Source organism: Nelusetta ayraudi, unplaced genomic scaffold, assembly GCF_046127955.1.
Source record: "Nelusetta ayraudi isolate G7.1 ecotype Tasmania unplaced genomic scaffold, CSIRO-AGI_Nayr_v1 ptg000042l, whole genome shotgun sequence".
In the NCBI taxonomy this organism is placed as follows: domain Eukaryota; kingdom Metazoa; phylum Chordata; class Actinopteri; order Tetraodontiformes; family Monacanthidae; genus Nelusetta; species Nelusetta ayraudi.
The window spans coordinates 6,585,328-6,598,705 of record NW_027466092.1 but is presented as its reverse complement, the minus strand read 5'-3'; the positions used below and the strand labels follow the sequence as shown (position 1 = coordinate 6,598,705).

The 13,378-nt window shown below is 46.5% G+C and overlaps 3 protein-coding genes across 10 annotated transcripts in view; 1 reads left to right on the top strand and 2 right to left on the bottom strand.

The window, feature by feature from the left end:
- Positions 1–13,378, bottom strand: part of LOC142893398 (equilibrative nucleoside transporter 2-like) — a 279,352-nt gene that overhangs the window by 99,959 nt on the left and 166,015 nt on the right. The gene's annotated exons all lie outside the window — the stretch shown is intronic.
- Positions 1–13,378, bottom strand: part of LOC142893397 (mitogen-activated protein kinase kinase kinase 11) — a 395,948-nt gene that overhangs the window by 275,771 nt on the left and 106,799 nt on the right. The window lies entirely within an intron of this gene.
- nrxn2b (neurexin 2b) overlaps positions 1–13,378 on the top strand; it is a 488,522-nt gene that overhangs the window by 445,235 nt on the left and 29,909 nt on the right. For 6 of the 8 annotated variants that reach the window (XM_076033942.1, XM_076033936.1, XM_076033937.1 and 3 more), the window contains one exon: positions 12,647–12,736. The exons of the other annotated variants lie outside the window; for them this stretch is intronic. In XM_076033942.1, coding sequence (XP_075890057.1) covers positions 12,647–12,736 — 90 coding nt within the window. The remainder of the gene's footprint in view (positions 1–12,646; positions 12,737–13,378) is intronic. 8 annotated transcript variants of the gene reach the window in all.

Sequence of the window (13,378 nt, the reverse complement as noted above, 5' to 3'; positions counted from 1 at the left end):
CGCTAATTTCCCCGCTTGCTGCTTAGCCATAATCATAATATTCTATTTTGGCCCAGAATTATGAGGTTATTGCATGCCAGGCAGGCGTTCTCGCTTAATTTCTCTCTCCAGTGTGTTTCCTATTTGTTCATGGTTGTTCAAAGGAAGACATTTGTTTTGCCCCCGTTGCAAATGTGCATTTAATAAACCTCAGTGTTGCAGCTGTTGATGGGAATGTGGAAGAGTAGCACAGTCTGATCCTTCTTTTTAATTTGCAAATGAAAGTCACCACATCCACTTCTTTTCCCCTCCGTTGCCTGAAAAAAAAGACGCTCTCTGGGTATCCGCCATTGTTTGAGGCAGCGGGGCGAGTGTCGCTAATGTAACCTTGATATTTGCTTCAGTTGACATCTACAGCGACGGGGCTGTGACATTCTCTGTCACAGCAGCCATCCCGCAGTCTGAGGCTTTGTTTTGGCAGTAGGGGAAACATTTCTCTCCCACTCATCCATCAGCGCAGCTTGGACAGACTGAGGGGCCGTGCTTCACAGCCAGGAGAGGGTGCACCCTGTGACAGTTTAGTCTTTTCACGTGTTATTATGATGGAAATGCAGCCCTTTTCACCGTAGCACGTCCTCCGAAGAGGAGCAGTTAGCCAACAATAGCGTCAACCGCCTGGAAAATAAGCGCAGAGCAGGATGTTAACACTGGCTAGTGTCACCACCCATGTCCTTGTTTTGTTACATTACGGCACCGTCTGCATTGTATTTGCTCAATCAAGGGCCGATGATTTATATTGTCGATGAGTTGATGAGGTTGGTGTTGCTGTCTATGATGAAGTTCAGGGGCGTTGTGAGCGTTTAAAGGGAAGAATGAGTTGGGATTGTGTACAGATTGCTGTATATATGAACCGGTCAGTTCATCATAGTGAGCTGGACAGCAGGTCATCTAGATCTCAACTGGTGGAGTCTCAAGATGTCTAGTAAATAAATTATTGAAATTATTAAATTGAATTGTGTGTCTTGCAAAATAAATATCCCAACATTTTCTCTCAAAATATATATATATATATTAATAATGTCCAAACAATCAAAACAGCTTCCCAACCCATTTTGGGTCGCGACCCAGCCGTTGAGAAACGCTGATCTAGACTCTACCTAATCTAGAATATAGACTGTATATAATTGGGGACCCAGTTTAATTGGAGATGTAGCTCTCCAAAATCTTTTTTGAGTGTTGTGTTCCCCTCCTCGCCTGTGGTGGCGCTGTGTCAAGAATCACAAGTGAAATAGGAACAACAACAATAACAAACACAAAACAAAAGACTTTGCTTGTCTATTGGCAACTTGCTATGCCTACTCTATGCACCTGTTTAGGTTGTGATTACCCACAATGCCCTGTGCAGCAGTTACCCTTCCTGCACTTGTTTCACTTGAAGCAGAACGAGACCAGCATTTTTTTGCAGACCACCTCACTCAAGCCTTCTCCAACCGACTTCAAAGTTCACAGCCGTTAGCATCCAGTAGCGCCTCGAAAGGCGTGCTACACGTTAGGAGAGGAAAAACTTTCAAGTGTCGCAGATGGGTGGAGAACTATGAAGGGGGAAAAAAACACACAAACAACTGGGCGGGGCAAGAGACATGTACAACAGAGTGTAGAGAAAGAGATGAGGAAGAGCAGGAGAGGGTGGTGCTCCTTTGTTGCATCAGGCTCCTCCTGTCCCAGATTAGTGCTGTAGCAATCTTCTGATTCTCTAAACAGGACAAAGTGATCCACAGCCGCAGCTCATTCGACCTCCTTCAATGTATTATTGCGTATTGTTATGCAATATGGCTGTCCCAGGGGCTCACTGTTGCGTTAAAAAAAAAATCTATCAAAGAACAGAACACTGCAGTCACAGGTACAGAGTTTGTCTTGCTGTTTCAAGGCAAGAACGGCTAAAGCTGTTCTTTATCATTCCCCTTCCAATGGGGCTGTTGTGATCCACATAAGGTGCTCTCGCTGGGATGCCACAGCATTGTATTGATGGTCTCTTTATTTATTTCTTCATGTAGTATTTCCTGAAGCTTTTGCTCCCACAGACCTGCTGCTGCAAGGATTAAGACAGGTTGGGGATAAAGCCGAAAGTTTACACTTGCCGTGTGTTGACTGACAGCTATATATCGTATTATATACATCATCAGCCTGACAGCATATCTGCCCAACCCATTGTTCTCAGGTTTTTGGAAAAGCAAAAAAAAAAAACTTTTTTTCAGCAAGGAAAGTGGGAGTCGGGCCAATATTCGGCTGATACGCCGTTTGGCTGAAGATATGTGTATCTGTGCTGACACACATGCTCATTTTCACACAATGCACAAAAGGTGTTTGCCCTGCTTCGGAGGGCCCCTGCGAAGGGCCGGGCTTGCCGGCAGCGGCATTGTGAGCGTAGGGCCGAGGCGAGCCGATGATGTGAAGAGACAGGCACGTTAACGGCGAACGCTCCCGTCACGGGTCAGCCACATTCGACGGCACAGCAACACCTCCGCTGATGTCCCACAAAGTGATGTTTGTACTCCTCGGGGAGTGTGTCTGTGGGTGTCTCGCCGTGTGTGGCGGCGAGCATCCAGTGCGTGTCATCCTCTGTGTGCATGTGCGCGTGTGTGATGGACAGCGAGCAGACATTAAGTGTCAGAGGAGCAGCGTCCCAGCTAATCCGGTGTGGCAGGTGTTCCTACCAGCTCCTGCAGCAACTGTTACTGACCCCTCCCTCTATATTCCCAAAATGGCAAGCCAGCTCAATAAAAAAAAAAACGAAAAAAAACGAAAAAAAAAATCTCTGTGTCGTGCTGAGTGTCTGAACCTGGTCACAGACGAGCCGGCAGATGTCGGCAGCGGCGCCGTATGGGCCGTAATCGTACCGTTTCACACTCGATTCCATTTATTCGCTGATCATCTGCTGCGCGTGAAGTGGCGGCTCTGATTTGGCCAATTGTTTTGTCTGCAGCGGTTTTATTTGCAATCCTGACACTCTGCAGCAGAATTTCGGATTTTTGTTTCTCTGCCCAGCCAAAGGGCGCAAATTATTATCAGATACGAACAGAACAGAACAGAACGCAGCGAGCTCGTCGGCCTCGTACTAAATGAGAAGTCGTGGCTGGAACCGTTATCAGATTATTGCTACTTTTCTTCAGAAACTCCCCTTTAGACTGCTTTCCACTTGTCCTTCACACCCAAAGGAAATTTCTCCGGATCAAGCACTTAAACAGGACAAATGGGTGTTAACTACACGCTACTACAAGTTGACGCAGAGTCCTCTGTTCGTAATCACCTTTTTTTCTGCTCTGACATTTTCAGTAGCCAAAACATTCACAGTGGGAAACAGGTTAATGCATCGTAATGAAGTGACACCATGCAGCAGCTGATTGGATGCTCAGAAAGCCTATAGAGCGCCACAGGGTGCTGCAGGGGCCGTTTGATCAGAGCACGCAGCCGACAGAAAAACACACTCACGTTTAGAAGAATGGAAGACTATCAAGTTGGCATCTTGGGATGATAAGACTTTCTCTGTCCCCACCTCACCCTCTCAGCTGATGATGGAGTTCATCGGGTCACATTCAGTGAGTGGGAGCCCTCAAAGGTATTAAATCCCACTTCCAAGAGCTGCCACCTACATAAGAAAGAGCTTTGAAGGCTCCTTATCCGACCCATTTTCAGATCAATCCTCCTACAATTAATTGTCCAAAAAAAAAAAAAAAAAAACCTTCAGACAGAAGCACTCTGAATGAATTGTCTTAGTGAACCTTTTCCTGACATTCCACGTGTTTGAAAGTGGACAACAATACAGTACCTTGTGAGGTGCTCTTAGAAAAATGTGTTTTCGGACGCACTCTTTGAAAAGTGGAGCGTGCAAAATAAAGATTTCTGTGGAGTTGACTGGCAGACTAGCGACAAAAGGAGTGATAGAACATTTGTAAATTCTGCATAATGTCAGCCCTTTCATATTGCTGTCGTTTTAGTAGTGCAGCTGGATTGTCAGAGGAATTTATCTTAGCTATACATGCAGATTTACATCACACTTTGCCTGTGAATTTTCTTTGTCACCCTCCCAGTTAATATTGTCACTTAATTGCAGCACTCTGACGGTGATTAACATATTTTGTTGCCTCATAACTGTGTGATTATGACCAATGGGGGTGCACAGCCTGCTGACTTTGCCTCCATACAGTCTCCACCTCGGCTGCCGGTAGTTGCAGTCGTACACTGGCTATAAAGCTGTCACTTAGCCTCATATTAGAAGTGGGCTGCAGTGGTACAATTGAATAAAGAAGAGGAAGCAGCGATTGGTGGTGGGAGGGTGAGGGCGACGCACGGACTTAGAGGGGAGGCAGAGGACAAGTGGAAGAGCCACAGCACAGCACTTGGGATGCATTGTTAAAAGAAAAATGATGGTATGAAGGTGGAAAGGATGGATGGGAGCTGGGTGGTAAGAAAAGAGGAAGGCGAGAAGCCCTGCTGCTGTCGCCACGGTGATGGGCGAGACTTGGCGCTTTGCTGAATAATAAGCAATTCAAAAAAATTGGATTGCGTCACAGCAGGGGAGATTACATGACGGGCGGTACAGTCAGATACAGTTGGCACTCGACGCTCACATGGCTGTGCAACGTGGCCCCGCTCGCATGTGAGGAGCAATTTCTGAGCGAGCCAGCGAGCGTTTGTATATTTATTTATTTTAAGGGGGGGGGGGGGGGGGGGACGCTTTGCCGCACAAAGAAAACACACTGAGACACACAAGTTGCCGCTAACTTTTGAGCACACAATGACTGAGGAGGAAGAACACTGAGATAAACACGACGGAGCTAGCCAGCTGGACAGAGGGCCTTTGTCGCTCTGTGTTTTTACCCTGGAACAGGATCTGTTCAGGCTGACCGCTGGAGAGAGAAGAAAGGCAGGAAGAAGAAAGACGAGCATTCAGAGGCGTGGACAGAAACTGTGCCAGCGAGGTCAGCCCCGGCTCTTCCGACCAAGCTGTTAGGATGTCCTCACTTGTCAGATAAACGACCTAAGAAAGAGGGGTCAACGAAGCTTTCAGCTGAGCCTTTTGTCCCTCCGCGTGCCCCCTTTTTTTTATCATCTCCCTTTCACCTCCACCATTTCTAGATATCCATTCTTTGTCTTGGCGAGCGCCACCGTCTGGGAGGCACAACCATCCGTGAATAAGTTAGAAAGGTAAAAAAAAAAAAAAAAAAAAAGACCATTTGAGGAGGGAAGGAAGGTAGGGGGTAACCGAAAAGTTCCACTCTCTCTGCCGCCTTTGGCAAAAAGACCAGCGTGAGAGCACTCAGTGGGAGCAGCCTAGAAAGATGGAAGTAGAAGAGGACAGTGACATTAGGACCGGGACATGAAAGACAACACAGTCTGCAGGAGGCCACAAGGCATACAGACATCATTTGAGCTTGGACTAGTTCCACGTCACTAGTCCACTGCGACTGTGAGGGTCCAGACCAGAAGATGATGGATAAGTGTGTGAGGGCCATGCACAGTGCAGTGCTTAGTGTGCAGAGCAGATGAGGCCTTTTGTCAGGAAACCACCTCAATCATCGCACAGCACCTGGAAAGAATATAATCCACTTGTAATTCATCCTTTCACTTTCTGCTGGATCGGTTGATTTTAGGGTTGAGATATTACATGGAATACAATTCCATACAATGGAATATGTGGTCGTCAATTAGGACATGCTGGCCAATCAGGAGCCCGCAGAAAATCTGAAAAGGCGCATTCCTGAAAATGACTTCACGGTGATAAGAACGATGTTGCAAAGCACGGTGGAGTCGCGTGAGGACTGATGAACATGTTACATTTACATTTGAACAAAGAAAATGAACTGAAACCTGCTCTCTTCAACGTAATAGAAATCTATTTATCATTCATTAATGAGCACACAAAGGGAATATAAATTGTCCTACTTTAAAAGCAGTGCTGTTATAGTTATTTCACCGTCACCAAGGAGATAGGGTCACAATATTTAATGGAGCGCACAGTACACGATGACAAACATCATGAACAGGATTGAATAAAGTCATTTTGGTCTTTAAAAAAAAAAAAAAACAGCGTCAAAAAGGTTTTTGGAAAGGTTTTCAGTGACCTCGAAAAAGAGGAAAGGCAGCAATCAAAAAAAGAAATTTGTTGTGCTTACAAAAATAGAACAGAGATTAAGGAGCCATTTGGCACATTTGATTACGGTAAATCATGTTACCTGCCAATCCATTCTTCTCTTTCCCAAATAGAATAAAAATATATTGTGACACCGACTGTCTCAGGCCCAAAGTTGTATCATTCTGTCCACATTTTCTTTTCTTTCTTTTTTTGTGAAATGATAGGAACGCTCAGTGATGCTCAAAGATTTGTGAAACCTGTTGGTCTAATAAACCTCAGAAGACTGAGCGCCACACTAAGTTTCCTCAGGCCACTCATCTGATACTGTGCTTAGCTCACCAGCTGTCATGGCTCCGATTTTTAACGTTGCTTAATATTCAGGGAAAAGTACCTCAAAAAAGAGGGGGGAAAAAGGGAGTTAAGAGTTAATGGAGGGCAGCGAGCTCAGACTCTTGTCTCTGGCAGTTCTCTCTACTGTCTGTGGACTCTTGCTGGGCCTCAGGTGCTCTCCAACTCAATCTGATAGGATCTGGTGCAGTTGTAAGGTATCTCATATTATTGGGCCTGTGGCAATAAGATGATGGAGGCCGAGTGAAAGAGCAGTAAAAAAAAAAAAATAGTGATGAGGAGGAGGAGGTGAAGGCGAGTGAGGAAGGCAGACAAACATATTGGGTAAAACTTACCACAGACAAATAAATATTCAGGGAACTGTGAACTGTGGGAAAAATGTATTTGAATTTAAGGTCCCTTTTGATGCAAAGATTCATTTTACCATCATTGCCAATCAATATTTGGTGTCTTTAGCCTCTGTTGAAGGTTAAGCTGGACACGAACCCTAACACAAGTAGAGTAGAGTAGACTAGGGTATCCTCCTTGTGTATCATGAACATATGAACTTCCATCTACATTTCATTGGAAATATAACTGTCAATAAGTACTGTATCTTCCCCCCCTTTTCACTGAGCCAAAATACGTATTTCATTGTATTTCATATTGCTTTCTTTCTCCCCCCCCCCCCCCCCCCCGTCTGCTCCAAGACAACCAGTGAATATGAGAACAATACATCCCAAGTTATCTAATGAAAAAGCGAATGAGGCTAGCCTGACAGAGAGACGTTTGTGTGAAGAGGGAGACAGAGCACGGTGGCTGCCGGCCAATCGTCTCAAATGTAATCTCCATTCTTGTGGATGGATTTCCGATGTGGGTGTCCTGTACAAGGGCATCTGGCTGCCTGCGGAGCGACATGATATACAGTCAGCTTCTTGGCCGGTCTCCGCACGCACGCACGTGTGCTGACACACACACGCACACGTTTGGAGAGAGGGTGGGAGGGAGACGGAGAGCAGAGGCAGAGTAGCGTGTGATTCAGGCGCTGATTAGCAGGACACCGGAGTCCGTCTCTCCCCAAACCAGACACTGTGCACTCGACAGGCGGCGCCCAGGTGTGTGTCCTGTCCTTGCTCTGTGACTCCCCGAGGTGCCGGCCAGTCCGCCTGCCCTGACGCTGCCCCCTAGCACAGCAGCTGTGATACCGGCCCAGGACACTCCTGATCCAGGAGACGCTCTGGGCTAGGGTGGGGGTGGAGGGTGGTGGAGGGTGGTGGAGGCCAGCGGTGCATCAGAGTGGACGCTGGGTGCCACCAGGGTGTCACTGCCACAGGCACGCCGGCTGGCGCCAGAGTTACAGCCACCATCCAGTGTCTGCACACACCTGGGCAGCTGATTTGCTGTTTTCACGACCTCGTCTTTGCGCAATGATTTATTTATTTTACTCATTAAATGCAATATTTCTCTAAAACAGCCCGTGTTGCACCTGCTCGTCCTTGGAAATTGTAGAGCGCAATTATTATGAAGATATAGATCTCCTTAATTTTGCATGGCCTCCACGGTGCACTTCGGCTTTAGTGGGAACTCTCAATTTTAACTTCCTGCTGAGTTTCCAATGCCAGAGTAAAGGATGGACTCTTATTTCATCAACATCATTTAATCAGCAGGCGACAGGCACATAGAAATGACCACTTTATATTGGTTAGTGTATTTTAGCTTATTTTGAGGTTGCCTTAACAGATCTGTCCATTGTGTGGACCACAGTGTCCACAGTGTCCTGCTGTCCCACTGTTGACTCCTCCCTTCCTTGATTTAGATTTCCTTGAGCTCCATGGCCACTGGCATTCTTTTTGTAGTCCCTCACGTCGCGCAGAAAGGGAATCGGCGAGCGAGGGCTATAATGCCGCCGCAGAAGAGGGAGAGAGCCCAGCTGTTTAATCTATCCCCCTATTCTCATGCAGAGCAGGCTTGAGCTGGTGGGGGTGTGGAGGCGAGAAAAGAGGAGAAAAGTTTCGCCAGTTCGCCTGGAATCGCTTATTTCTCAGAGGGCCCGAACGCATAAGAGATGCAAACAAACAAGCAGGTTGCTGTGGAATTTAGATTGGCGGCATTATGAATGACACAACAAACCTGTCCGCGCGACAGAACTCTGCTGCATCCCGATCCTGTTGCTATGCAGATTTTCTTTCTCCCCCTTCAAACACCACTTCCTCCTCATGTCCATTTTTCCAAAGAGTGGAAACAAGCAGAATCTTTTTAGACGCTCTCCTGTTGTCACTCACAGACATTTGCATACCTATCAGACTCCTTACCGTTCCGGAACTCAGAATGTATTCCAAGCCAAAGATGGACTATGGGGAGGGGGTTAAATTAGACGGCAAGCCAACAAAACATTGGACAAAGGTAGGAGAGGAGGAAGATCTGCCAAAGTAAGGAATTTGGAGCAAAGACAGGAGAAAGAAATTGAAGTAGAATGGATGGATAAAAAGAGATTACATAGGGAGGAAGGGTAGGCATATAAAGTACGGAGCTGAGACTGAGGACGACGTAACAGGAAAGGGTAGAGAAATTGGGAGAAAATAAAGGGTAATGAAGGCGCAAGGAGAAAATGGAGCAGAGGAGGATTTAGAGAGAAGGAAATCAGAATGGATTTGGGAGGAGGGCAGGAGAAAGGGACAACATGAAGGGTGGATGAATGATCGCTGGAGACCGTTGAGGGGACATGTGGGAAAGGAGCAGTGGCTGGAGGAAAATCGCCAAGCAAAAAGCAATGAATAAATGACTGGGACAAGGGAAATGGATTAAGGGAAGAGTAATGGCGGAGGGGCGGGGGGAAGGAAATTTCCAATGAAACAACAAAAACGTGGTCGTTTCTTGGCTGCAGAGAGCATCGGCGGCCACTAGAGGCAGCGCAGGGCCCTGACACTGGACTCCCCCCTGTTCACAGTCGCTTTATAAAATGGTCATGGCGTCAAATTGGGTTAGCGGAGGTGCGATTCGGAGGAAGAAAGCTCGGGGAGGAGGAAGGGCTTTCAGCAAGAAGGGGGAGACGCGGGACTGATTCGTCTCACCCGCAATTTTCCTTTCGCTCTGTCATTATTCTGATTGCCTCGGCTCATCATCACCCCGCTGACGTTCCCCGCCTTTCTTATCCTCTTGGCGCTATCGCCGGCATCTGCCCCCCCCTCTTTCCCCACCCCAGTTTGTTGATTGCTGCGGCGTGCCCAAACCATCCTCAGGAATGGGGTCTTGCGCGTGCGCCTGCGGCGCGCCGTAATTGCCACCTTTTGGCAGGACGCGGAGCGGCGCCTCGCTAATCTTAAGCGCAGTGTGAACACGCGCGTGTAATTGGTCGCGTCGATGCGAAGCGGTTAACGTTTCGCACGGGACCTGCTTACCGCCGCGGTTCGTCGCCGCCGAAACCGGGGAGCGGGGGGGGGGGACGAGAACACAACAACAACAAAGCAACATGAAATTGTGTGGGAAAAAACGGCTGCACCTTTTCAATTTCCATTCTCGGCTAATTGGGGAAATATTACCGTTGATAAAAATGGAGCATTATGGGAAATCGCGCTCAAATGGGGGAAAACGAAAACATCCGCACAACAACTTAGCGGGTGTTTTCTTAGTGGAAGTGCGTTTGCTGCGCGCGTGAGTCAGCTCTCTCCCGGGTGATCACGCACGCACAGCGCCAAACCGCGGCATATGAATGACAGTGAGTCACCGTGTACAGCAGAGCCTCCTACTCCCACTTGCTTATCCAGCGTGTCCTCTATGTATCCATCCATCTCCCTTCCACCCAGCCACTCTTCCTCCTTTCACTCTGCCGGCGTCATGTGTTTGTGCGGCGGCCCGTCTCTCTCCCAGCAGCCGCGTGTTTCCACATTCGCACACGCGCGCTCGACCGCCTCGCCTCGCCTCGCCTCGCCTCTGTGTGTGAGCCATTACTGCGCAGGCAGGCGTGGGTAGAGAGACCCCTGGGGAGTGGAAGTAGGTACTGCAGAGCTGTGAGGTGGTCTATTTTAGATCGCTGCAGCAGCACAGGCAGCACAGATAGGGAGTGTTGGGCGGGGGGGGGGCGGAATCAGGCTTCAGGACGGAGTGTTTTTGTTTACTGTTTAGGTGTTGATCTCCAAACTCTGCGCCTTTCTGCAGACTTTTCTGCAGCGTTTGGATTAATTTTTTTTTATGATCCACTTACATTTGATTACAGACAATGTTGTGGTTTTGCTTCTCTCTAATATTATCCGCAGTTCATCGTTCACTGTTGAAGTGACATTTTCAAGACAATAACTCCCTGCAGGAGGGTGAAGGTCGGACAATTTGGTAATAGCTTCAACCCTCTCAGTGTTCACCAGAATTTGAGATGTCTGGTGGCATTTTCCAATTCAGGAGAATATTTGTATGAGTTTTTGCACATGTTTATTGAGACACTTCGACTGCATCATCCAATGAAAAAAATCATCTAAAAAAACAGAAAATAGTGAAGGTAAAAGCATAGGGTAAGCATGCCTCTTGTATACATACGGTATGTTTTAATTGAAGCATCCAATCTGAAATTTGAAGTTATGGCTATATCTGCAGCAACTGTGTATGTAGGCATGTAGATGTGGTGAAGACAACCTCCTGACGTCAGAATGGGGAAGAAAGGTGATTTGAGTCAGTCCTGCTGGTCTTTCAATGTCGATCAACTGGGATATTACTGGTACAACCTTCCTTATGGTTTATACAGGATGTGTCTCAAAAGAAGAAAAACAGCAGCAATTGTGTGGATGAAAATGCCTTGTTGATGTCAAGTGTCAGAATAGAATGAGCGGACTGGTTGGAGACCATAGAAAGGCAACTGCAACTCAATCACTGGGTACAACCATGCAGAATAACGTGTTATGCACTCAACGCTAGTACCAGGTACGTAATAAAGCGGCCAGTGGGTTTAGGCAGCAGTGCAGTGAATTGAGTGGAATTGGACTGCTTTGTCTTCCAGATTCTTGAATCAAACTTTCCTGTCATCCTAAGAGGAAATGGGCCGTGTGGGCTAGAATAGGTTACGTACATTGAGCTGAATTCTTTTCGTCTGTAAAACTCCAGAGCCGTTACGTGGATTGAACAAAACGTCCCTAGCGGCTACAACAACATAGGGGTCAGTCGCAAACGGATGAAATTAGGTTGACCTATCCCTACAAGGACGCGCTGGGATTCCCTGACCTCATTTTACGGAACAGCTGTGCTGGCCAGGCACTCTGATTTGGAGTGTGCCATCCGCAGAGACTGCTGTTTGACATAGACAATAAGTCCTAATTAAGCCTCCGACATCGCCACCACATTAGAGTTCATCAAACCCCCAGACTGGCCACCGCCAGCCCCCTCATTCCAGCTTCATCTCCGTTGACAGTCTTAGAGCTGTGCGCAGTGTGACCCGGGGTTGATTGAAGTGGAGCCATGGATAATAAGTTTGCAGGGCGGCAACGAAACTTCTTTGACTCGCTGATGAAGTGACGCTAATTGCCACTGAGAAGTGTTCGATTAATGCAACGGCGGGGGTTAAAAACCTGAGCCAAACTGTGAGTGTGGAGTTCACTGAACTGAATCCTTTTTTTTTTTTTTGTTCCTTTCTCTTGTTTTGTTTTTTTCTTTCTTTCTTTGCAAGCAGATCTTTTTGAAGTCAAAAGCGGCGCCGGCTGCCATCGTGTTGTCAGATGTTGAATGTGGTGATTTTCTAATAGGAAGTTGTCTGTGATCAAATGGAGCAAAAAATGTGTCTTCCTTGAAACAACCATGAAATGTGTAACTATCTCCAGTTCATGTGAAATAATACTGATTTATGTTTCACTCTGAGAAATGTATTTCTGCTCTTCTCCTCATGATTGTACATGTGATTTCTGATAATGCATTTGATGAAATGTGCTTCCATTTAGATACGATTACAACGATTCATTCTCTGACTAAATAAGTCATAAATCTGTTTAACATCTTGCATTAAAAAAAAAAAAAAAACGTTTAAACCTGAGGTAACTAGAATGCTGCTAACTTGTCTAACCAAACCGAACCAGCCCAAAAACACATCAAGTTCTTCCTGTCCAAACTAAAGCTGATTTTAAAGTACATAATTTGCTAAACATTTGCTATGTTGCCCTTCTAACCTCTAACCTTTTAACTTCCAGATTTTCTGTAACCTTTCTTAATTTGTCTTCTCCAAATTTCTTAAAGGGAACTTTGATAATGAGCGCCTGGCTATTGCTAGACAAAGAATCCCATACCGACTCGGTCGGGTAGTTGACGAGTGGCTACTCGACAAAGGTAATAAAATCCCTTTAACTCCACTAATGATCTCACCACCTAACCTACCGTTAACCACCACTCTGGAGGAGATGCAGTGCCACATCCAATACCCCCCCTATGGTCCACCCATGGAATATTCCCAGGAATAATTGGCACAAACTCACCCATTCACTTACTTCCCCTGTGTTGGGTGTTGTTGAAGTTTTTTAATTCAAACTCGCCATTACTTGAAATTTGTGTTGTCTCAAAATGAAACAAATTTATCACACCAGGTTCTTGGTGTACAGGGGACCGGATACCTTTAACAGGGGCTGCATCTCTTCAGAGTAATAACCTCCAAATAACCTGACATAACACCCCTTATAAACTGACCACACCTAACTAGCCCACTGATTCCGTTTGCTTCTTTCCTGTGTCTTTTGTTGACTGATTGTGGATCTGCACTGATCATGACAGCCAGTTTCCTGGATCCTTTAGGACAAAAGCCACTAAAAGTTAAAGGGACTGTTAAAGTGTGCAGTCATCAGTGGGTGCTTCTTTTTTTTTTTTCTTGGTCGCCCCCAAGTTACACATAACTAGCACCGTAATTTTTCGAATATGATCTCATCAAAGTGAAAACCCTTTAACCCTTTGAGTGAGAAAAGTCCCAACCTCTTTGTC